The sequence below is a fragment of the Dunckerocampus dactyliophorus genome, chromosome 13 (assembly GCF_027744805.1).
Source record: "Dunckerocampus dactyliophorus isolate RoL2022-P2 chromosome 13, RoL_Ddac_1.1, whole genome shotgun sequence".
Classification (NCBI taxonomy): Eukaryota; Metazoa; Chordata; class Actinopteri; order Syngnathiformes; family Syngnathidae; genus Dunckerocampus; species Dunckerocampus dactyliophorus.
The window spans coordinates 3106970-3132531 of record NC_072831.1 but is presented as its reverse complement, the minus strand read 5'-3'; the positions used below and the strand labels follow the sequence as shown (position 1 = coordinate 3132531).

At 41.9% G+C, this 25562-nt stretch overlaps 1 protein-coding gene across 1 annotated transcript; it reads right to left on the bottom strand.

Moving 5' to 3' along the window:
* Positions 1 to 127: 127 nt before the first annotated feature.
* On the bottom strand, positions 128 to 21970 carry si:dkey-191g9.5 (rap1 GTPase-GDP dissociation stimulator 1). The gene is made up of 14 exons (XM_054797598.1): positions 21761 to 21970; positions 19971 to 20075; positions 18030 to 18152; positions 17771 to 17896; positions 13514 to 13642; positions 11481 to 11606; positions 10284 to 10427; positions 9981 to 10112; positions 9717 to 9851; positions 8023 to 8148; positions 6334 to 6473; positions 5356 to 5482; positions 3618 to 3746; positions 128 to 589 (listed from the first exon to the last, which is right to left on the bottom strand). Exons 1-14 carry the CDS (start codon positions 21780 to 21782, stop codon positions 462 to 464), a joined length of 1692 nt encoding a protein of 563 aa, XP_054653573.1. The 5' UTR covers positions 21783 to 21970; the 3' UTR covers positions 128 to 461.
* Between the last annotated feature and the right edge of the window lie 3592 nt (positions 21971 to 25562).

Below are 25562 nucleotides of genomic sequence, written 5' to 3'. Positions count from 1 at the left end.
CCATCCATTTTCTAAGCTGCTTATCCTCATTAGGGTCCCGGGGGTAAGCTGGAGCATATCCCAGGTGACTTTGGGTGAGGGGGGGGTCAAACTATATATATAGGCAATACAATTCATGATTATTTATTTTTTTGTCAAATATTGCAACATCACATTAAATAAGTAAAAAGCCGTAATTATTGCCATATACAGTAGAATGTGCTCCTAATATAATACAAAATATGATCCTAAATATGTAAATACTACTGATTGAACATATTAAGTATAGAAAACGTAGCAAATTTTTTACATTTCTGCACACGTTCAACGTAACAAACTATCCACTACAGTAATTGCGGTTTTACAATCGATCCAGTATATTGTCATTGCATGTGAAGAAAGCAATACAGTACTGTACAATCTAGAAGGTTTTAGATGAAATGATGAGTGAACATGTGCTGCAGGTAAGATCCTTGCTGCAGTCAGCTGGTGTCACCAAGGAGGGAAAGTATGGAGCTGGCCTGCAAGGCAAGCTTACTGCTGCTATGGTCAATCAGTTCAGTCAGGCTGCCTTTCATATTCACATCCTCCAACTCCTCTCTCATCACACCTGAAAAAACAATGACAAAAGAAACAGAAAGTATCATGAGATGGTGTCTTTGGATATTGTAAAGCACATACAGCACATATTTTCTTTTGCATTTTCTATTTCCGCGTTTCTTTGTCTTGCATTTCTACTTTCTATTGGCAGCAGCAGATAGGAAAACATGTCAGCAAAAAGAAAATGGGTCACACTTTACAACAAGGTACACAAAAATACAGTAGCTACCGAGGAACTAATGAAGAAGAAATAATGAGGAACTAATGATTAAGGCAAATAAATTTAAACTGGTTACTGAGGAACTAATGAAGAACTAATGAGTAATCAATGAGTACAGTAGTTACTGAGGAATTAATGAAGAACTAATGAGTAACTAATGAGTAGAGTAGTTACTGAGGAACTAATGAAGAACTAATGAGTAACTAATGAGTAACAAATTAGTAGAGTAGTTACTGAGGAACTAATGAAGAACTAATGAGTAACTAATGAGTAGAGTAGTTACTGAGGAAGTAATGAAGAACTAATGAGTAACTAAGAGTAGAGTAGTTACTGAGGAACTAATGAAGAACTAATGAGTAACTAATGAGTAGAGTAGTTACTGAGGAAGTAATGAAGAACTAATGAGTAACTAATGAGTAGAGTAGTTACTGAGGAAGTAATGAACTAATGAGTAACTAATGAGTAGAGTAGTTACTGAGGAACTAATGAAGAACTAATGAGTAACAAATGAGTAGAGTAGTTACTGAGGAAGTAATGAAGAACTAATGAGTAACAAATGAGTAGAGTAGTTACTGAGGAACTAATGAAGAACTAATGAGTAACTAATGAGTAGAGTAGTTACTGAGGAACTAATGAAGACCTAATGAGTAACAAATGAGTAGAGTAGTTACTGAGGAACTAATGAAGAACTAATGAGTAACTAATGAGTAGAGTAGTTACTGAGGAACTAATGAAGAACTAATGAGTAACTAATGAGTAGAGTAGTTACTGAGGAAGTAATGAAGAAACATGAGTAACTAATGAGTAGAGTAGTTACTGAGGAACTAATGAAGACCTAATGAGTAACTAATGAGTAGAGTAGTTACTGAGGAACTAATGAAGAACTAATGAGTAACTAATGAGTAGAGTAGTTACTGAGGAACTAATGAAGAACTAATGAGTAACTAATGAGTAACAAATTAGTAGAGTAGTTACTGAGGAACTAATGAAGAACTAATGAGTAACTAATGAGTAGAGTAGTTACTGAGGAAGTAATGAAGAACTAATGAGTAACTAAGAGTAGAGTAGTTACTGAGGAACTAATGAAGAACTAATGAGTAACTAATGAGTAGAGTAGTTACTGAGGAAGTAATGAAGAACTAATGAGTAACTAATGAGTAGAGTAGTTACTGAGGAAGTAATGAACTAATGAGTAACTAATGAGTAGAGTAGTTACTGAGGAACTAATGAAGAACTAATGAGTAACTAATGAGTAGAGTAGTTACTGAGGAAGTAATGAAGAACTAATGAGTAACAAATGAGTAGAGTAGTTACTGAGGAACTAATGAAGAACTAATGAGTAACTAATGAGTAGAGTAGTTACTGAGGAACTAATGAAGACCTAATGAGTAACAAATGAGTAGAGTAGTTACTGAGGAACTAATGAAGAACTAATGAGTAACTAATGAGTAGAGTAGTTACTGAGGAACTAATGAAGAACTAATGAGTAACTAATGAGTAGAGTAGTTACTGAGGAAGTAATGAAGAAACATGAGTAACTAATGAGTAGAGTAGTTACTGAGGAACTAATGAAGACCTAATGAGTAACTAATGAGTAGAGTAGTTACTGAGGAACTAATGAAGAACTAATGAGTAACTAATGAGTAGAGTAGTTACTGAGGAAGTAATGAAGAACTAATGAGTAACAAATGAGTAGAGTAGTTACTGAGGAACTAATGAAGAACTAATGAGTAACTAATGAGTAGAGTAGTTACTGAGGAACTAATGAAGACCTAATGAGTAACAAATGAGTAGAGTAGTTACTGAGGAACTAATGAAGAACTAATGAGTAACTAATGAGTAGAGTAGTTACTGAGGAACTAATGAAGAACTAATGAGTAACTAATGAGTAGAGTAGTTACTGAGGAAGTAATGAAGAAACATGAGTAACTAATGAGTAGAGTAGTTACTGAGGAACTAATGAAGACCTAATGAGTAACTAATGAGTAGAGTAGTTACTGAGGAACTAATGAAGAACTAATGAGTAACTAATGAGTAGTGGTTAGAGTTAGGGTTAGGTAGGTTCCTTCCTCACTGTCTACTGTAGTTTTGTGTACCTTATTGTAAAGTGTTACCAGAAAATGTAACAATAAACGTGTTCAAACCACCAGCCCAGTCTGCCAATCCAGAGGCACTGCCTCTGATGTCCACCTGTGTCACATGTGTAAACACAGGTGCTCCTCAACACCACTGATTACACGCTACCCTCCGGTCCTGCTGTGATTTGCAAGTTGGTCGCACTCCCGTGTGGCGTGCTAGCGTTCTCAGTTATTGCTCTGTCAGGTTTTTGACACTTGCCTTCTTCTTGCCGTATCTGAATACCGACCCAGCCCACGCATTAAACCTTATCTTGACAACAACTTGCCATTTCTTCCTTTGAGTCCTCCTCCTCATCTCCTGCCACGACACTTCCACTGTATGTAAAACGGTAACGATACGATGAGATGGTATCGTCTCATTGAGGCTATTTCAGCCAAAAGTGGAAATACTGTTTCATCACCTTTATCTCTAGATTTACCTGAATGAAAGACAATCTACTGTTGATATGTTTCCTTCTAAAGAATAGTTTTTTTCTCATGACTATATAAATAATATTTGAGTATTACTGCCAAGGGAGAGTGAGAGTATCAGAGTGAGAGTCAGAGAGGCTCAAGGGTGCACCTGAGGTTAGATGCTTTGCTCAAGGGCACCTTGGCGGTGCTCAGGGAAATCTCGCACCACGCTCCAATTTCCATGCTTTCATCTCCAGCATATAAATGTATGAAGCAAAATGACATACTGCTGGTGGCAAGGCTGCCGATGAGACTCAAAGCACTGAGCTTGACATCCACTGTCCCTGCCGGATCTTCCAAAATCTTCTTCAGCATTGTCAACGGGTCTGCTGCCATAAACATCACCTTCATTGATTCTGCTGACACAAACATTCATTACACACATGAAATTGGTTGCTTTGCATTCATACAATATTTCTACAGACTTTCTACACATTGATTGCAACAGTGTAGGAAATTACACGAGTAAGAATTAGTTACCTATAGGCAACCTCATGACCCATTACCTATGCCTAATACAAATGTAATTGCTATTTTATTAAAAATGTAAGCATTTCTGCGGGAATTTTCTAGTTGTTATTAACATTGTTACGCCCAAGAACTACGTTACTGGCGTAGTGACACCTCACCACACCACACCGGCTCGCTACTAGCCGGCTAGCGACTAGCTTCACCACACACTCGCTCACAATGCCTCAGGCCACTAGCGAAAGGTAACGCTACATATTGGAGCTGCCGCCACTGCTGCTTTTTGTTTTTGAGTTTCTATGTTGCTATGTGAAATAATGACCCTTAGGGGTATTGTTATTGGGGGTAAACTGAAACGGTGGCTCAACAAAACCAGGCTTTCTACTGAAGATGCAGCTCAACAAAACCTAAACTCCCCAAATGGAATTAAACGGTACTGCGACGGTGGTTATCAACGTACTTTGTCAAATCTGGTTCACTCTGGTTTACTCTGAGTGCGCGTTCACATAAAAGGGGGTGCTTGACGTCATATTATTCTAATTTCGTGAAAAAATGAAGCGATCCCAGCTGGTGTACAGTACAGTATTTTACACAAGATGAGCAATCAAATTATTATATGAGGAGTTGAAAAACATGATCACTGCCAAAAAGCAACACTGCTGCCGCCAAAAGAGCGAGGGAGGACAACAATTTTTATTTTTGAATGATGTCTATATTGTTTCCATATTTTACTTTGTGTTGCTGTGTGTGTTTTATTGAAAGGGAGGCTGAGTGTGTGCAGGCTTGAAATGTTCTGGGGGGGTTTTTTTGTTTTTTTTTACTGTGTTGCGATGAACACGCAAATCTACTGAACAATGACAATAAAGACTTTTTGGACAGCTCGGGACTCACATTCCCTACGCGTAAAAAACACCGATCCGTTTATTCATGGCTATATCAAAGTGACATCATTAATCATACTCATTACCTGTGACAAATATGTACTAGCTAAGTTGGTAAGTACTCATGAGTTGCATCAGTGTGCTCATGAGACATGGTGTACCTCGTGGTGACCACTAGGTGGCAGTGTTGACGTATTTTGTGGTGACTTTTCCTTTGTGACAACTTTTTCCTTTTTGTTAAAATAAAGAAGTGTTTTATTGCAGTTGATGGATGCCTCAGAGTGCTTATTCCTCCAGCAAATATTAAAATAAGAAAAACAGGTTGAGCCATGTGTAGCACAGAAGTAGGATTCAGACATTCAGGATAAATGACTGAGTTGAGCTCAACCAAACCAAAAGAAGAGCATTTAAGCTTCATTGGTTGCTCAAAGCCCAAGTCAAAATGAGTAGACACTGATTAATCAAGCCAAGTGAAACCAATCCTGGATCAGTGCGCATATGTGGTTTCCTTAAATAGACCCCGCTATCGATCACAGAGTCACCGATTCACCATGGCAACGAGAGCGGCGTACAACTTGCTGTGTGACATGTTTGCAGGGTGGTTCCAATACTTTACCAAAGTCAATCTCAGATGCAATCGCCAAGGCAACCAGTGCCTCGTTCTGCATGATGACGTGTTCACTTTTGGACATGGAAATAAGGTGGCGAATCCCATCTGCTTGTGCGACAGCGTGGACAACATCCTGTTGGTCAAGATCAATTACAGCAGGGAACATGAATGTGAGCATTTTTCTTAAGGGAAAAGTGCACATTTTTGGGAATTTTGACCATCATCCACAATCCTTATGTGAGATATGAACACGTCTTTCTCTTTTCCGTGCGTTCTAAAGATATAAAAACAGCTGAAAAGAGACAGTTAAGAATGCTCATAATGGGACACACCAATTCCGCCCATAAAGCCTTCTGAAAAAAAACTCCAAAAATCGCCAACAAGGCTCCATTTACATAATGTGACCTGCATATTAACCAAGCTAGAGCGACATTGTTATTATTATTGTTATTAACATTGTTACGCCCGGCTAGCGACTAGCTTCACCACACACCCGCTCACAATGCGTCAGGCCACTATCGAGAGGTAACGCTACATATTGGAGCTGCCGCCACTGCTGCTGTTTTTGTTTTTGAGTTTAGAAAAGTTAACGCTAGGTGTAGCGTTCCTTTCTATGTTGCTATGTGAAATCAATGCACCCAGGAAGGAAGTTCCCAAAATAGTGTAAGTATTGCATGTTATCATGAATGTACCTGTTACTACATGCTCACAGCACGGATAGAAAACCATAAAACCTTGTTGGAGCTTTTTGGAGGTGTTTTTAGTAGCGGCCTTTCTAGGCGGAATAGGTGTGTCCCATTAGGTGCATTAATTACACGCCTCTTTTTACCTGTTTTTATATCTTTAGAACGCACAGAAAAGAGAAAGATGTGTGTTTGTGTCTCACGTCAGGATTGTGGCTGATGGACAAAATTTTAAAAAAGTGTACGTTTCTTTTGATGCTTTCTGTCTCCAACACAGTTATGATGAAACCAAGCCACTCACAGGGCTCCGGCTGTGTCTGATAACAGCAGCCAACAGACGACTGGCTTCTCCTCTTACTCCAACGTGGTCTTTGACTGCACACCACTCCGTAACATGACTTAGCACCGTGGTATCGGTTCCAAGCATCCGGGCTGCTTCCTCTACATTCATGAAATTGGAAAAGTAGAGAACAATGACAAAAAAGGTACAGGTATCAAAACAAAAAGGTAACTCCTACCATGATAACACAGTTGATCCCCCTTTTTCGTGGGCGTCATGTTGTGATTGAGATTTTTCTTTTTGACACGCTAATCAAGTGTTGGCTATTCTGCTCTGTCGGCACGGCTGTAATAAGATAAACGCTTACACTATAACATACGTGCAAAACGATACCAGCATTTATAACTGCAAGGTATGCTGGGTAACTTCCTGTTGGGGACGTGTGTGCATGGGCTTCCCACGATGGCTTGCGGATTGTATGTTAGTAGTATTACTATGAGTATATGTACTTCTACTATGTCGACTTCAATAAGTTTGGTGTGAATCAGATGAGGTTTCAACTAAAAAAACATTACAATTAGAGATTAAAAAGCACCAATAAAAAAATTAATGTTTTGATCCAAAATCTGCAAATTTGCAGGGTCACTAATGCTGAACCGCAAATATGCACATGGATAGATTAATTTGGTTCAGTCAGTCCAAGATCAAATACAGTGGTGTGAAAAGTGTTTCCCCCCCTTCCTGGTTTCTTATTTTTTTACATGTTTGTCACACTTAAATGTTTTAGATCCATCCATCTTTTACACCGCTTATGCTGCTAGGGTTGTGGGTATGCTGGAGACTTTTGGGGAAATACTCTGTGGTCTGATGAGACAAAAGTTTAGCTTTTTGGAAGGTGTGTGTCCCATTACATCTGGCGTAAAACTAACGCCGCATTTCAGAAAAAGAACATCATAGCAACAGTAAAATATGGTGGTGGCAGTGTGATGGTTTGGGGCTGTTTTGCTGCTTCAGGACCTGGAAGACTTGCTATGATGAATGGAAGCATGAATTCTGCTGTCTACCAAAAAATCCTGAAGGAGAATGTCCGGCCGTCTGTTGGTGACCTCAAGCTGAAAGCAACTTGGGTTCTGCAGCAGGACAATGATCCAAAACACACCAGCAAGTCCACCTCTGAATGGCTGAAGACTTTGGAGTGGTCTAGTCCAAGTCCTGACCTGAATCCTATTGAGATGCTGTGGCATGACCTTAAAAAGGCGCTTCATGCTGGAAAACCCTCCAATGTGGCTGAATGACAACAATTCTGCAAAGATGAGTGGGCCAAGATTCCTCCCCAGCGCTGAAAGAGACTCATTGCAAGTTATCACAAACACTTGATTGCAGTTGTTGCTGCTAAGGGGGACCAACCACTTATTAGCTTTAGGGGGCAATCACTTTTTCACACAGGATCATGTAGCTTTGGATTTTTTTCTCCCTAAAACATAAAAAGTTTCATTTAAAAACTGCATTTTGTGTTCAGTTGAGTTGTCATCGACTAATATTTACATTTGTTTGATGAACTGAAACATTTAAGTGTGACAAACATGCAAGAAAATAAGAAATCAGGAAGGGGGCAAACACGTTTTCACACCACTATAGGTTGCATCTCACAACAACTATGGTGCGTTCAAGGACTACTAAACGAAGAGACAGACATACTGTAGTGCTCACCTTGTCCATCAACCATCATGCGTAGCGTACCCAACAGTTTGAATTGAACTGGTGGCATGTCAGATTGCAGCAGGGGCTTTATCCTCTCTGCCACCCCATCATCGAGCATCCGCGCCTTGTTGGTAGCTTGAAAAATCAGACAGAATTCGTCCTTTTCATCATTACGTTCATTTCTGGGCAGCATGGTGCTCTGTGGTTATAGCACGTGTGGAGTTCTGCATATCATCCGTGTGCTTGCGTGGATTTCCTATGGGTACTCTGGTTTCTTCCCACAGTCCAAAAATAACATGAGATTTGAAATTGTCCAGAGGTGTGAATGTGAGTGGTAATGGTTGTTTGTATCTACAGTATGTGCCCTGATGGCGACCAGTGCAGGATGTACCCCGCCTCTCACTCAGTCAGTTGTGCCGCAAAGTAGGACACCTTATTTAGAACAAAGAAAACCTGTGCGCGACCTTCTAAATATGTTTTTTAACATTAGACATGAAATAACACCCCAAGTCACTTTTACACTCATATTACGAACATCATAAAAAGCTCTGAGAGAGGCGACACGTCCACCAATGGCTGGTCTCTTGCTCCCTAAACGTCTTGCTGCCACATCGTGTCTTTGGGAACAGTAGTCTTCAATGAAGCTAAACGTAACTTTAAATGTTCATGGTTTTGTTTGTCATTTATATGCATTTAGAATTGTTTTATACATGTAAAACTATATTCATAAAACTATGAAAACTTGTTTTGTGTTAATATTTTTGAGCGTGAACCTCTGAGGACATCATAGACAGGCGACGTAACTTGCCATTTTATTTGCTAGCTAATAGGATGCTAACAAGGAAAGATGTTCTCTGATTTTAAAAAATATATGCAGTATATTAAAGGGTCAACTTTGCTTAAATATGTTATATATTGTTTGTAATTATGTTGTACATTGTTTGATTTTTGAAAGCGAATAGTAAATTCTCAAAAATGACAATTATAGTTCATGACGCAAGCTAAGACGAGCTAGCTCTCGCAGTTCAGCCTCACTTCTGGAAGTGATGCCATCCACTCAACTATTTTTGCATGACTACTATTTTGCTGAAAACTATATTGAACCAAGTCGACTATGTACCTCCAGAGGTGTTTGTTTACTGTAGTTTCGCTGAAAGGTGTCAACCCGATGACGTCACTTCTGGAAATGAGACTACGGAAATGAGCCAATTTGTCATGGCTGGCGTCAAGAACTATAAATGTCATTTTTGTGAATTTGCTTTAAAAAAATCGAACGATGTAGAACCTAATTACAAAGAATAAAGAACATTTTTAAGCAAAGTTAATGAATCATGTCAGGGACCCTTTAAGAATACAGATGGACTCAAGCGGTGTATTAATAACACGACAATACGCACGCCATATTGTGCGGTAACTGGAGAATGCATGCAAACCGAGGCAAAATTGTGGTGTACATTTTCGACGTTAACCAAAAAACACTGTAACCGGGGCGGATGCAAACTGAGGTTCCACTGTATACAATGTATATAATATATACAAATATATATGGAGAGAGAAAGAGAGAGAGAATACTTGAATTAGGTATCAAGGCCTGCAAGACATACTGTAGTACTGTACTGAGGAATATTGATGTATGTAACATTTCACAGCTTTCCGTGATCTAAGTAATAAATCAAATCTACAATGTTTGCGTGGATCAGAACCTGGAATGGCTAGGTTTCGCAGTGCACTCAGTCCTGCATGGAGCACAGACACATCTCCTTCAACGATATGCTGCTCCAACATTGTAAGGATGTGAGGAACCACACCAAGTTCCACCATCTTCACACAGTTACTGTCTGGCAGAGAAAAGAACAGAAATGGGAGAAAATATGTTTCCACTTCCTTGACAGGGTACATTATTCTGTCTAAAATGTCTTCAATATCTATATCATGTCTACAGAGAAATTCCAAGACACATATCTGACCATTTCTGGCAAAGTTGGCGATAGCCAGGGCTCCGGACAAGTGCAGCTGAGTGTTGGAGCTCTGCAGCCAGGACAGAACGTCCTGGTACACAACCCCTGACCCCTCACCAAAACACTTCTGCATAGATTCATCTGACACACACACACCAACGCACGCACGCACGCACACACACGCACACACATGCACACACACTGAAGGTAATATTGATTGAACAATGTATCTAAATAACTTTATCACAATAGGACCAATTCAGTGGCATTTTTCACCCAACAAAAAGACAGGCCTCACCTCACTCTACTCACCTCCTAAAAGCAGGGACACAGTGAGGTTGGACGCCACCTTGATGCTGCAAAGTGTGTGAGGGTCTGAATCCCCCTGAAGACCCCGAATCATCTCAGATAAAGCCTCAGGTATTCCTGACTCCACAAACTGCAACTTCAGTACATCTGTCGGGACAGAACCACTGCTAAAAATGAAGTATCACAGTGGATCCACACATCTCATTTACCATAAATGGGTGATCATTTCGAAATATGGGATCACGCAGACAATTGTACAGCATACAGTACATGTACCACTGTTAGAAAGCCCACAATTTTTACATGGTCTGCCAGACATTCCCAGCAGACCCTCACAATGCGTTTGGGCCTGCCAGGTCTGACCAGCACCATTGGAGCCAACTCCCCACGAAGTCAGTTGGCTCCAACTCACTCTAAACTCGCTCTGAGCTCACTCTGAGCTCTGCCCCTCTCTTCACCCGAGAGTCGCAAGTCCGACGACACGACCACTATCTGTGACGAGCGCAGAAGTCACAAAACACCCTCAGGTTCAGATCAGGGAGGGCCGTTCCTCCCAATCACGCCTCTCCTACGTGAGCTTTGAAGTCCCCCAGCAGAATGAAGGAATCCCCCGAGGCAGCACTCTCCAGTAGTCCCTCTAAGGACTCCAAAAAGTGTGGCTATTCCGAACTGCTGTTTGGCGCATAAGTGCACATAAGTGCAAACATTCAGGACCCGTCCCCCCACCCGAAAGTGAAGGGAAACTACCATCTTGTTCATGGAGTGAAACTCCAACATACCGTGCCTGAGCCGGGGGGCAACAAGAATTGCCACCCCTGCCCGTCGCCTCCCTGTGCTGGCAACACCAGAGTGGAATAAAGAGCAACCCTGTCAAGAGGACTGCTTCCAGAGCGCTTGCTGTGTGTAGAGCTAATTCCAAATACATGGCTGCAGCTGGTGGATGCTGTGTGTGCAGCCAAACATAACGCTGTGTGCTCATTTCTGTTCAACGTCCTCCAGCTGTTTTAAACATACCTGCGCCAACGTCATCCATGCGTATTTTGTTAAAAACCTTATTTATTTTGGATATGTGTTTTTCTAGCAAAATGGCCCACTTCATAAGCCCAAGGTTAAAGAGGTTTGAAGAAGAACACTTAAAGCATCTAATGTATGGAATCCGCCTTCCAAACTTTTTATCCAAGAGTTGTTGATCTAGAGTACCATTCTTGGCCAAGGATCCCAGTATTTCCAGGATGACATGTCGACGTTCAGCGTCAGGTGCTTGCTTCAGATGGAATATTAGTATATCTCCCACATCAGCTTCAATAAGCGCCTCTCTCGCAGAATCTGCAAACACAGGAGTTTTGTAAGTTCTTAGGATGTGTAAGAGTGTGTTTGTGACTACGACCACAATTTTCCTTGAATGCTTTGACCTGATGAAAGAAACTGAGATCCACTGAGTTTTAATCATCACTATCTACTACCGACTATACCGCTACCTCTTGCAAATGTGTTAAGCCATTGTCATGGGATTGGCACATTTCCCCCACCCTTTTGCAAAACAGTTAACACGAATGTTATTCAAGCAGTCCAAACGCCATTGTTTTAGCTATGCTAACCAAACGAAAACCATCCATTTTCAACATTATGTTTCTGATGTCCTTATTCATTTTCTTGTGTTTTTCTTTTTTTCTTTTTCTGGGAGAATGAACAGAACAAGAATTTCATTGCACAGCAGAACTACCTGTTTTACTGTGCATATTGTGACGTTCTGCAGGACGGAAACGAGTGTTCCCTGTCCTGCGCTCTTATTTTGGCGGGCTGTGCCTTCTCCGGGGAGGAAGAGGCAGCCGCTTCTCGCCTGGTGGCCGCGCACCTGAGGCCAATTAACATTTATGGCAGATAAAAGGCCAGTGCGTTCGAATGTGTGGCGCTGGTTCATTATTATTGTCTTTGTTATCCATGCTTCTCGTCTCCAAGTCAGTGCAGTAACTTAAACAATTTACTTACCTGAACTACTTGCACCTTTGTCACAGAGCCTTTCCTCTGTCGCTTTTTGTTTCTCCTGTTTATATAATTAAAGTACCCTTACTTTTTGCACTCCGTGGCTTCGTCTCTGCATCTTGGGGTCCAAACCACACCGAGAACCGTGACACATATGACAATAAAACTCTTGAATCTTGAGTTAGAGACTACTTAGATCAGTATGAAATCACTGAAGCACCTGTTTAGCACACCTTCACACAAATGTTCAGTTAGCAACCAGTCTGCAGGTATCAATAATTGCTTTTTCTTATACTATAATACAAGGGGGTCAAACTCAATCGCACAAGGAGCCAAAACTCAAAGTCTACTGTGGGTTGTGGGCCAAACAGTACATTAACCCCCACCCAACCCCCACATTTGTATCTTTCTTATTATTCATGCTGAAATTTCCAACACCTGTATATTTCTGGTTACGTACTTCTTGTCCTTTTAAGCAACATAATTGGTGAATGAAGCACACTCATGTGCATCGTCAGAGCACACACACACATGCTCGTTTGAAGTTGCCAACATGGCAGGATAACCCTCCCTGATAACCCTAATAACCCAGGCTGAAAAGTAGTTAGTATGGTCACATTTTGAGAAAGTGACAAAAAATGACGGGATTGGAACATACAATATTAAGCACCCCTACAGTTGCGTTTTCAGGTTGGCACTCGTGTGGCTGGACATTGTACGATGCAAATGTGCATTTTTGGTGTAGTCTCCAGTCTGTGGATATAGTTAGTATAGAGTAGTTTATACCACAGGTATCACTTACACAGATCACTGTAAGCACTTTGTTTGATAAGTACGTGAGGCAGGCTAACTTAATGCTATTTTCCAAACAGTTCCACGGGCCGAATGAAATTGCAGTACTGGCCGGATTTGAGTTTGATCTGAGTTTCACATATGTGCTCTAATATATTTTATCCTTTACTGTAATAGAGTTTATTTGTATTTTACTAATTTCTTATATGCTAATTTTTTTTCCAATTGCTAAACACATTCAGCAAATTAGGCTTTTTGGGGGAATTTTGCCCATCATCCAGGCAGCGTAGAATACACGTAATGGGACACACCGAAGGCCTTTCATCTTTTACAACCTAAAACTGCATTAATATGAGAATTCTAATTTCTTGTTTCTCATTGAGAGTTTGTTCATTAAATGATTGCACAATTTTTTTTCTATTTTGTCACTGTGATAATTATGGATATGCAACATTTACCCATGTCGGCCAAGTTACAGAGAGCCAGCACGCAGACGTTGACCAGGGGATCATTCTCTGGATATTTCTTCATGATGGACACGAGCCTGGGGATGACGCCAGCGTGCACCAACTGATCCTGCTGGTATGCTGTGGAATAAGAATAAGATGCATATGAGTTCATCTGTTCAGCGACATAAAAGTTGGGTAACAAATGGGCAGGCAAATTAAGGGCGTGCTCACACTCGGCCATTTGTATCATGCTAGCCTGTGCTCACACGGAGCATTCACGCTTCAGACGATTTGCAATGACACAAACAACGCACACAAATGTAGTCGCAGGCGTGCGAGCGCACCGTGGATTTGGGCTTTTGGATTATTTTGAGTACGGTGGAACCTTGGTTAGCGTCATGAATCCATTCCAGAAGGTCCGACTCTAACCGACACGTACTCTCACCAAGTCAATTTTTCCCATAAAACGATCCAATTCATCCGTTCCAGAAAGCCAAAAACATGAACACAAAAGACCTTTTTACAATTACTGTTTGACATGCATAAAACAGTTAAAACAGTAAATGCATATAAATGATGAATGTGTTACGTTCTGTGCTGTCGCTCTGTTACCTTGTCCTGCAGAAGGCGGAGCTACAGTTGTATGAAAAAGTATCTGAACCTTTTGGAATTTCTCACATTTCTGCATAAAGTCACCATCAAATGTGATCTGATCTTTGTCAAAATCACACAGATGAAAAAACAGTGTCTGCTTTAACTAAAACCACCCAAACATTTATAGGTTTTTATATTTTAATGAGGATAGCATGCAAACAATGACAGAAGGGGGAGGAATAAGTAACTGAACCCTCTGCCTAAGGAGACTTAAAGAGCAATTGAAACCAATTTTTACCAAACAATTCAATTCAGGTGTGTGCCCAATCACTGATGAGTGGTTTAAAGCCGCCCTGAACACTACAAAACACACAGAATTGGTAAGAATCGTCTTGATGAGAAGCATTGTCTGATGTGCACCATGGCTCGCTCAAAAGAGCTGTCTGAAGACCTGCCATCAAGAATTATCGATTTGTATAAAGCTGGGAAAGGATACAAAACCATCTCTAAAAGTCTGGATGTTCATCAATCGACAGTCAGAGAAGTTGTCTACAAATGGAGAGAGTTTGGCAACGTTGCTTCTCTCCCAAGGAGTGGCCGTCCACCAAAGATGATGCCAAGAGTTCAGCGCAGAATCCTCAGAGAGGTAAAGAAGAACCCGAGAGTGTCTGCTAAAGACTTACAGAAATCACTGGCACAGTCCAATATCTCTGTGCACACATCAACTATATGTAAAACAATGGCCAAGAATGGTGTTCATGGGAGGACTCCACGGATGAAACCACTGCTGTCTAAAAAAACATTGTTGCTCGTTTAATGTTTGCAAAAAGGCACTTGGACACTCCACAGAAGTTTTGGCAAAATATTTTGTGGACTGATGAAACCAAAGTTGAATTGTTTGGGAGGAACACACAACGTCATGTGTGGAGGAAAAATGGAACAGCTCACCAACATCAACACCTCATCCCCACCGTGAAGCATGGTGGAGGGGGCATCATGGTTTGGGGCTGTTTTGCTGCCTCAGGGCCTGGACAACTTGCAACCATTCATGGAAAAATTTATTCAAAAGTTTATCAGGATGTTTTACAGGAAAACCTGAGGCCGTCTGTCAGACAGCGGAAGCTAAAAAGAGGATGGATGCTGCAACAAGACAATGATCCAAAACACAGAAGTAAATCAACTTCAGAATGGTTTCAGAAGAACAAAATACACGTTCTGGAGTGGCCAAGTCAAAGTCCACGCTTGAACCCCATTGAGATGCTGTGGCATGACCTCAAGACAGCGATTCATTCCAGACATCCCAGGAATCGGACTGAACTACAGCAGTTTTGTAGAAAAGAATGGGCCAAGGTTAGTCCTGATCGACGTGCCAGACTGATCTGCAGCTACAGGAAGTGTCTGGTTGAAGTTATTGCTGCCAAAGGGGGGGCCACAAAATATTAAATGTGAGGGTTCAGTTACTTATTCCTCCCCCTTCTGTCATTGTTTGCATGCTATCCTCATTAAAATATAAAAACCTAGAAATGTTTGGGTGGTTTTAGTTAAAGCAGACACTGTGTTTTCATCTGTGTGATTTTGACAAAGATCAGATCACATTTGATGGTGATTTTATGCAGAAATGTGAGAAATTCCAAAAGGTTCAGATACTTTTTCATACCACTGTACCTGCACACGCCTGCACCCAATTCATCATCTGCCTTCCATTGTACTTTCCTGCTTCACATGCCCTTCCGCTCTGCCCAGCTCCGTGTTAGCTATTGCCTTGCTTCCCACTTTCTGGCTCTTAATACAGTATATCTTGTTGTGCGTACACATCCTGTTAGCTTTTTCTGCAGAGTCTTCTGTTCGCTGAGGTTAGTTTTTACCAGCCTGGCTTTTCTTGCGGCTGTGTTTTTTGTTATATGTTCTGCGCCACTTTGCCGACTAGATTTTCAGTAGTCATTTTTTGTTTGCATTTTCTTCCTTGGTTGTACTTTTTCCCTCTTTGAGGAGACCTTTTGTTATAATGAATATTGTTTGTTGTACCTTCTCACTGCATCGTGGGTTCCTACAAACGACTCCCGCCACTTGTGACAGAATGAAAGGGATAAAAGAACATTTAAGCTTACTTTTACCTTCATTGAAGACGGGACTGTTGCCAAGACACCAGATCAACAAAGACACCACCTTCCTGTTATTTATTAAATTCAGCAGTGTTTCTTACCTCAAGTCTCTGCTTTTCTTTTCATTACAGCTGCAAAATAAGCCAAATGGAGCCAAAGAAAGTTGCAAGTGGCAGCATTTTGATAAAGACGGTGAGAAACGCTATTGAATTCAAGACATACACTCATAGCAAAACAGGAAGGTGGTGTCTGTGTTGGCCTCGCTGCCACATGGTGTCTCTGAGAACAGTCGCGTCAATGAAGGTAAAAGGAAGCTTAAATGCCCATTTATCCCTTTCACTCATTTATATGCATTTACAATAGTTTTAGGCATGTAAAACAATAAGTGTCAAACTGCAAAAACGTGTTTGGCGTTAACCTTTTTGAGACTTTTGGCATAACTGTATTAGTTAGCAAAGAACTACAGAGGCAGCTGCTGATGACATCACAGACAGGTGATGGAGCTGCCTTCCGCTTCTGCTTCCGCTTCTGCGTCCCTGTATTAGCAAGCTAACAGGACGCTAATAAGGACATTTTATGGTAAAAATACATTAAGAACATAGTTTCACTCAGGGGTGCCGCCAGAAATTCTGTGCCCCATGGAACAAAACAAAATAATCACGGTGGGCCCCACCTTTTTTATTTAATAATTGCCAAGGACCTTTGAAATTGTTGTAAATTTCCCTTCCTATTCCTATATTTCTTTAAAAATATCTTTTGCTACAAAAATAGGCATTTTTTCCCTTGTTTTAAAAGAGGGATTACTGTACATCTCCTTCATTGTAAGCTGATAGTCATGTCTAACTACGTGATAATGCAGGTAATATGTACAGCATGCATGTTGCCCACATTGTTCATGTCTTTATGCTCTGCTGATGATGTTTTCCCATCAAGCGTTGCTATTTTGCACTTTGTTCAGCGGTCCTTGAACGCACCGTAGTTGTGTGCTGTGTCTAGCTAAAGGCTACACCGTGGCTCTGATTCCATCTGTTCTTGGGTCATCTTACATTATCATGCATTAGGGATGAGTAGTACGATCACTGCAAAGAACAGAACTCAAGGCGGGCCTCCATCTGTCTCTCGTTCTCTGCACTTGCTTTGTTCATTGTTGTCTTTTGGAAAAGAAAACAAACTTACAGTATCACTCCGATACTGTCAACATCCAGCAGCAACACAACATTTGGCATGACTACTATTTTGATGAAAAACATACGGAACCAAGTCCACCATCTACCTTGAGAAGTGTTTGTTTACTCTGCTTTAGCTAAGCAGTATTACCCCGATGAAGTCACGTCCGGAAATGAGACTGAACTGCGAGCTACTTTGTCATGGGGTGGCGCCATTAACTATAAATGTCATTTTGGCAAATTTCGCTTTAAAAAATCTAACAATTCATAACTATAAATAGCTACAAACAATATACAACATATTTAAGCAAAGTTGATGAATCACGTCAGGGACCCTTTCACCTGCATGACAGTCCTGAGGACAGGAAGCGGAAGCAAAGCTTCACAGCATCGCTACTACTCACTGTTATCAAAGCAAATGCGTCCAATGGCCCTGCCAGCGTTCAGTAGCATCTCCTGATCACTGCTGTCCAGATAAGGAACCAGCACCTTCACCAAGCCCGCCTCAATGCACGAGCTCCTGACTGCCACTGAAACACACAAAGATGATTTCTACACTCTTGCTTTCCTTCACCAGCCCCAAACACATGTTTAAGACACACTTCATTGTATTTACACAGAAATTCATCCTAGATAGTGGGAGAGATGGGCAGTATGGCCTACCTTCACGGGCCATTTCAGCCACAACCAGAGCAACCTGGCAGCTCAGACTGCTTTTATTCTGCAGAGCTTGAGCCAAAATAGGTAGAATCCCACTTTTAGAAATCTGAACAGCAACATCTTTCTCTGTGGAAATGAGAAAATTAAAAATGATTACATCTCAATAAAGTATACATTGGCGTTAAGAAGAGGAGCTATCGGCTGTCCTAGGAGTCGCTAGATGGCGCCATTGGCTAATTTGCATATTATTTGCATATGATGTAGTAACAGCTACTGTAGGAAAAAAGCATGACCTCATAGGAGAGACCAAAAAGCGAGTAAAAACGCCGTCATGATGTTTACATCTACAAATAAACTTGATTCGTGGTTTGTTCATTTCAAATTGGCCACTTCAAAATAAAATAACTTTAATATTTCAGCACCTGTCAAAGTCTGGACAGCGTAATAATTACATCCGCCCCCCAGCCTCCACCTGTTATCTTGCACTTAGGACTGCTTGTTTTATTTGTCACACAGCACTCTGACACACTGACAGGTAAGTGAGCGAGTCCCAATGAGGCTTGGGGGGTCACGAGTAGTCACTTACTGAGGATGAGGAAACATTTACAGCAGTGTGAAAACGTGTTTGCCCCCTCCTGATTTCTTATTTTTTGCATGTTTGTCACACTTAAATGTTTCAGATCATCAAACTGATTTAAATATTAGTCAATGACAACACAACTGAACACAAAATGCAGTTTTTAAATGAAACTTTTCATTATTAAAGGAGAAAAAATATACAAACCTACATGGCCCTGTGTGAAAAAGTCATTGTTAAAACATAACTTAACTGAGATTAATTGAGATCTATCAGTGTGGAAAAGGTTAAAAAGCCATTTCTAAAGCTTTGGGACTCCAGCAAACCACAGTGAGAGCCATTATCCACAAATGGTGAACCTTCCCAGCACCGGTCGGCCAACCAAAATGACCCCAAGAGCACAGAGATGACTCATCAAAGAGGTCACAAAAGACCCCACAACAACATCCAAAGAACTGCAGGCCTCACTTGCCTCAGTTAAGGTCAGTGTTCATGACTGCACCATAAGAAAGACACTGGGCAAAAATGGCCTGCATGGCAGAGTTCCAAGACCAAAACCACTGCTGAAAATCTTGATGATCCCCAACACCTTTGGGAAAATAATAATAAAATAAGTTGAACTTTTTGGAAGGTGTGTGTCCCATTACATCTGGCATAAAAGTAACGTTGCATTTCAGAGAAAGAACATCACACCAACAGTAAAATATGGTGGTGGTAGTGTGATGGTCTGGGGCTGTTTTGCTGCTTCAGGACCTGGAAGACTTGCTGTGATAAATGGAAGCATGAATTCTGCTGAAGGAGAATGTCCGGCCATCTGCTGGTGACCTCAAGCTGAAAGCAACTTGGGTTCTGCAGCAGGACAATGATCCAAAACACACCAGCAAGTCCACCTCTGAATGGCTGAAGACTTTGGAGTGGCCTAGTCCAAGTCCTGACCTGAATCCTATTGAGATGCTGTGGCATGACCTTAAAAAGGCGCTTCATGCTGGAAAACCCTCCAATGTGGCTGAATGACAACAATTCTGCAAAATTCCTCCCCAGCGCTGGAAGAGACTCATTGCAAGTTATCACAAACGCTTGATTGCAGTTGTTGCTGCTAAGGGGGGACCAACCACTTATTAGGTTTAGGGGGCAATCACTTTTTCACGCATGTAGGTTTGGATTTTTTTTCTCCCTTAATAATAAAAACGGCATTTTGCGTTCAGTTGTGTTGTCATTGACTAATATTTAAAAGTGTTTGACTATCTGAAACATTTAAGTGTGACAAACATGCAAAAAAAAAAAGGGGGCAAACACTTTTTCACATCGCTGTATGTGAGTGTTCACATGGAACTCTTAGCAGCAGTTCCCCTTGTTGATGGACTCACTCTTTTCCAACAGTGCATCCAGTAACGTGTCCAAATGAGGTTTGAGCTCCTCTTCAATGAGGTCTGTGCTGACGCTGATAGCCTCCAGTGCATCAGTCAGCGAGTCTATAAAAGACAAACACCAACAACCAAATAAGATTAAAAAAACTCCCCATGCCAGGCATGACCCAACGCATTTATTCCAACAAAAGCAAAAATCCATTGAATAAATTCAATGAAATAAAGATATGGTGTGTTACAAAGACCTTAGAAGAAAAACTATGAGATGCTAAACATGCCAGTGTTTTTGGCCATGACTGTATTTGATTGTGTTAACTCCCAGGCCTAGTGCCCATAAGACAGTTTTTTTCTGAACTAGAACTCTTGTCACATCTTAAAGGAAAAGTGCACTTTTTATGGAATTTGCCCATCATTCACAATCCTTATGTGAGACATGAACACACGTCTTTCTCTTTTCTGTGCATTTTAAAGATGTTAAAACAGCTAAAGACGCTGCTAAGAATGCACGTCATGGAAAATTCCCAAAAAGCCTCCTGAAAAACCTCCAAAAAGAGCCAACAATGCTCCATTTACATAATGTGAGCTGCATATTAACCAAGCTACAGTGACACTGCTATTATTGCTGTTATTAACATTGTTACTGCTAGCTAGCTACTAGCGAAAGGTAGCGCTCCATATTTGGAGCTGCCGCCACTGCTGCTGTGTTCTTGTTTTTGAATTTGGAAAAGTTAACGCTAGGTGTAGCGTTCCTTTCAATGCACCCAGGAAGGAAGTTCCGATAATTCTTCAAATGATCACAAAAGGCTGAATAGCTGTCTCTTTTTATCTGTTTTTATATCTTTGGAACGCACAGAAAAGAGAAAGACGCGTGTGTTCATGTCTGGACAAAATAAAAAAAAAAATTACACTTTTCCTTTCATCTTGCAAGATCTTGTGACACCCCTGTTACGTAAATATAAAATCTGAAATGTAAAAAGTAGACAAACTATGCAAGGATTTGCCCTGAGCAGCTGCTTCAGCAAGACTGTTACTTCCCCAGGCCAGGAAGGACTATCGCAGGTCATTCCCCCCCCCCCACAGCCACAAGACTTTAGAACATCCAACTGTAAATACTACAGTCTATATATAGTATGATATTTTTTGGTGTGCTATGTTAGTGCTCTTATTATTTTCCTACTTTTATCGTATTACTTTTTGACTCTTGCATTCCATTTTTACTGCGGTCATGTTTACTTTTGTCCAGATTACGCTGTATTCCGTTCATGCTAAATGTAAGTTTTATATTGCAACCGTGGAATTTCCCCAAACCTTATCTTATACCTTGACAGCAGTGATCATGTCACGTATGCTTTCATCCTTGTCAGGACCAGATGAAGCAGCCAATCAGCATCAGATACTGTAACCGGGTGGTATCCTCTGTCGTACTATGGGGGAACATACACTATACTCCGCACAGCAAGGTCCCAAACTCAGTCCAGTGAGGGCTATTTTTTGTATTCATATACATGTAGAAAAAAAACGAAAGGTGAATAAATCGATAATAGTGTGTCTGTGAGTGTTTCAGCTGCATTTCAAGAGAAGTTCTCCTGCTAGCATAGAATAAAGTAACACACAGGAGAGTGCTAGATGGTAATCACCTCAGCTAATCCATTGTAAATCCAATAAAAATAGCTCAGGAAGAAGAAGTGGTATTAAGATAGTACAGTTCTATTTATCTACTGTATATTGTAAGCGTGTCATGTGATTCCTTATGAGAAAAACATATTGGTCGGGAGGTATTAATGACTCACCGGTGTCTGTCATGTTTTCCATTCAGCAAATATTCTGCTGGCTCACTGTCTGCCGGCTTGCACGGTGTGTGCAATTTGTTGGGAGTCGACGTGTCACCGCACGAGGAAGAGACCCACGCGTTCCAGTCGCTGTCGTTCACTCTTTGGTTATGTGTGCATGCCTCGTTCTTGCTCCCCCAATCCCGTTAATCTCTTCTTCTCGCTCCCTCCCTTTCTCCCGCTGCCGTCTCTTTAACAATCTGGTCTGTGGCGACTCTCCAAGGTTGAGTGCAGAGTAATGATTGCCTTATTACACGCACCCATTAGCCCAGATGATTTTAAACACCTCACTGCTGCATGTACATTGTGTTGCACACCAAACAGAACCCCACCAACCTCAGCCATTCCTCGAATTCCCCCGATGAAACACTTTCTGCAGCCTGTGTAATGTCTTTAATGTCAGTGTCTGACATAAGGAAGCCTAGTTTTGCTGGTCAGACAACAAACTACAGGGAAAAGTCATAACATGACTTTTACTTTTACTCGTAACTGCTGTAATTGATAGATTGGATTCCCCTTCAGAACCCTCTCTCTTCCATCGCCATTGCTCACTAGCGATGGAAGCTAACAAGCTAAATGCTAAATGTACAATTCAAGATTCAAGATTCAAGAGAGTTTTATTGTCATGTGCATGGTAAAACAGCAGTTATACCATGCAATGAAAATCTTATTCTGGTCATTCTCCCAAGAAAAGAAAGAAAACACAAGAAAGAATAAGAACATAAGAAACATAAACACATAAACATATATACCAATAAATTAAGCAACATAATACAAGTAAATAATGCAAATAAATAAATAAATAAATAAAGTGCTATGAGTGTGTGCGTGTGTTGCGTGCGCCGTGTGCGAGTGCTTCGTTGAGAAGCCTGATGGCCTGTGGGTAAAAGCTGTTTGCCAGCCTTGTGGTCCTGGACTTCAAACTCCTGTAGCGTCTGCCTGACGGTAGGAGTGTGAATAATGAGTGTTGTGGATGTGTGCTGTCCTTGATGAGGTTGTGTGTTCTTCGTAGGACTCTAGTTTTATAAATGTCTTGCAGTGAGGGGAGGGCTGCCCCAACAATGTTCTGTGAGGTCTTGATCACCCGCTGGAGTGCCTTCCTATCACGTGTTGTACAGTTACCGTACCAAACAGTGATGGAGGCGGTAAGGACACTTTCCATAGTGCATCTGTAGAAGCAACTCAGGATTGTGGTGGACATGCCAAATTTCCTCAGTCTTCTCAGGAAGTACAGTCTCCTTTGGAACTTCTTCAGAATTTGTTGGGTGTTGTGAGACCAGGTGAGGTCCTCGCTGATGTGTGTGCCAAGGAACTTGAAGGTTTTCACCCTCTCCACCTCAGTCTCATCAATAAACAGGGGTCTATGCGGCTCCTTTTCCCTTGTTCTTGGGTCGATGATCATCTCTTTGGTCTTATCTGTATTGAGAAGGAGATTGTTAGTGATCAGTCCGATGACTGTAGTGTCATCCGCAAATTTAATGATGCTGGTGTTGTTCTGGGAGGCCACGCAATCGTAGGTGAAGAGCGTGCAGAGGAGTGGGCTCAGCACACACCCCTGTGGGGTCCCAGTGCTCACAATTCTTGAGCTGGATGTGCGATTGTGGACTCTGACTGACTGGGGTCTGCCTGTTAGAAAGTTAAACACCCAGTTACAGAGGGAGGGAGACAGGCCAAGTGTGAGGAGCTTATTTGTGAGTTTGTGGGGGCTGACTGTATTAAAAGCAGAGCTATAGTCTATAAATAGCATTCTGACGTATGTGTCCTGGCCCTGTAGGTGAGAAAGGGCTGTGTGGATGGCAGTGTTGACTGCATCATCCGTGGACCGGTTCTGGCGATATGCAAACTGTAGAGGGTCCACGGTTGCCGCCGGGATGCTCTTTTTGATGTGGGTCATGACTATCCTTTCAAAGCACTTCATAACAATAGGAGTGAGTGCTATAGGGCGATAGTCATTCAAGCAGGTCACGTTGCTCTTCTTGGGTACGGGCACTATGGAGGTGGACTTAAAGCAGGTCGGTACAGATGCTTGTGCAAGTGACAGGTTAAATATGTCAGCAAGCACATCAGCTAGCTCTGATGAGCAAACCCGAAGTGCACGTCCTGAGATGTTGTCCAGGCCTGCTGCTTTTCGTGGGTTTGTTTTGTTCAGAACCCTGCACACATCAGCTGGTGTCACCATGAGAGGTGAGTCCTGTGTGCTCCCCAGGTTCAGCCACCCTCTCTGCTCATCAGGAGTTTGGGTGTCAAAGCGGGCATAGAACTCATTCAGCTCATCTGGAAGTGTGGTTTGGCTGGACGTGGCTATGCTACTCCGCTGTCGATAGTCTGTGATGTGCTGGAGCCCCGCCCACATGCGCCGAGGGTCTGAGGTGGAATAGTAGCCCTCCAGCTTCTGTCTGTACTGTCTTTTGGCCTCTCGTATGGACCTCCTCAGGTCATATTTGGCCTTTTTGTAGTCATCAGCGGTGCCCATGACAAATGCAGTCGAACGAGCACGTAGCTTAGCCCTTACATCACAGTTCATCCACTGTTTTTGGTTAGGGTATTTTCTGTAATACTTGGTGGTGCTAACAGTCTCTATACATGTGCTAATGTAGCCAGTAACAGCAGAAGCATATTCATCCAAATCAACAGTACAATCTTCCCTCCCCGCTGCAGTTTTAAACACATCCCAGTTTGTGCAGCCAAAGCAGTCCTGAAGTACTTGATCAGTTTCTTCATTCCACATTTTAACTGCTGTACTTACAGGGGGAGCTTTTTTCAGAAGTTGTCTGTATGTTGGATAAAGGAATATGGAGATGTGGTCAGCCTTTCCAAAGTGGGGTCTTGGAACAGCCTTCAAAGCACCTTTCATGTTGCTGTAGACTTGGTCCAGGATGTTATTTTCCCTTGTGGGAAAGCTCACATGCTGGTAATATTTGGGGAGGACAGTCCTGAGGTTACAGTGGTTGAAATCGCCAGATATAATAAATACAGGAGGTGTTTGGTCTCGTGTTTATCAATGATGTCATGCAGTAGGCCAAGTGCGTTAGCGTTGTTAGCTCGTGGTGGAATGTAAACAGCAGTTAAATACACAGCACTAAACTCACGAGGTAAATAAAAAGGTCTGCATTTCACCATCAGCAGCTCAATGTCCTGCAAGCAGTGCTTTTCCATCGTCTGTACGTCTGTGCACCACCGTTTGTTTACGTAAACACAGACGCCGCCACCTCTGTGTTTACCAGACGCTAAAGTCCGATATCCCCGGTAAGCAGCAAATGATTCCAACTGGATCGCCGAGTCCGGTATATCCTCCGTCAGCCAGGATTCTGTGAAGGTGAGCACACAGCATTCCCTGATCTCACGTTGAGCTGTAATCCTTGCTCGTAGTTCGTCCATCTTGTTTTCAAGAGAGCGGACGTTGGCTAGCAGCAGGCTTGGTAGCGGTGGCCTCGTCGCTCTAGCTTTTAGCCTAGCATGCAGGCCGGCTCGCTTGCCTCGTTTACGCCTCGGATGCTTTGCTCGCCGGGTATTCAGCTCACCAGGTCCGCAGGCTGCTGCGTTCTCCCGGCGCAGAAGAGGCTAAATGAAAGTTCATGGTGGACCCTGCCGATGTTCAAAAGTGTCTCTCTGTTGTAATGTACTGCGTGAGTGTGTTGAATGTCCAAAATGAACAATAAAATAGCAAAAAATAGAAAAACACGGGAGAGTGTCACAGAGACGTCTGCCACGGAGGGCGCCATCTTTGAAATCAAGATTTCAGCCCTAAATATCACACACACTT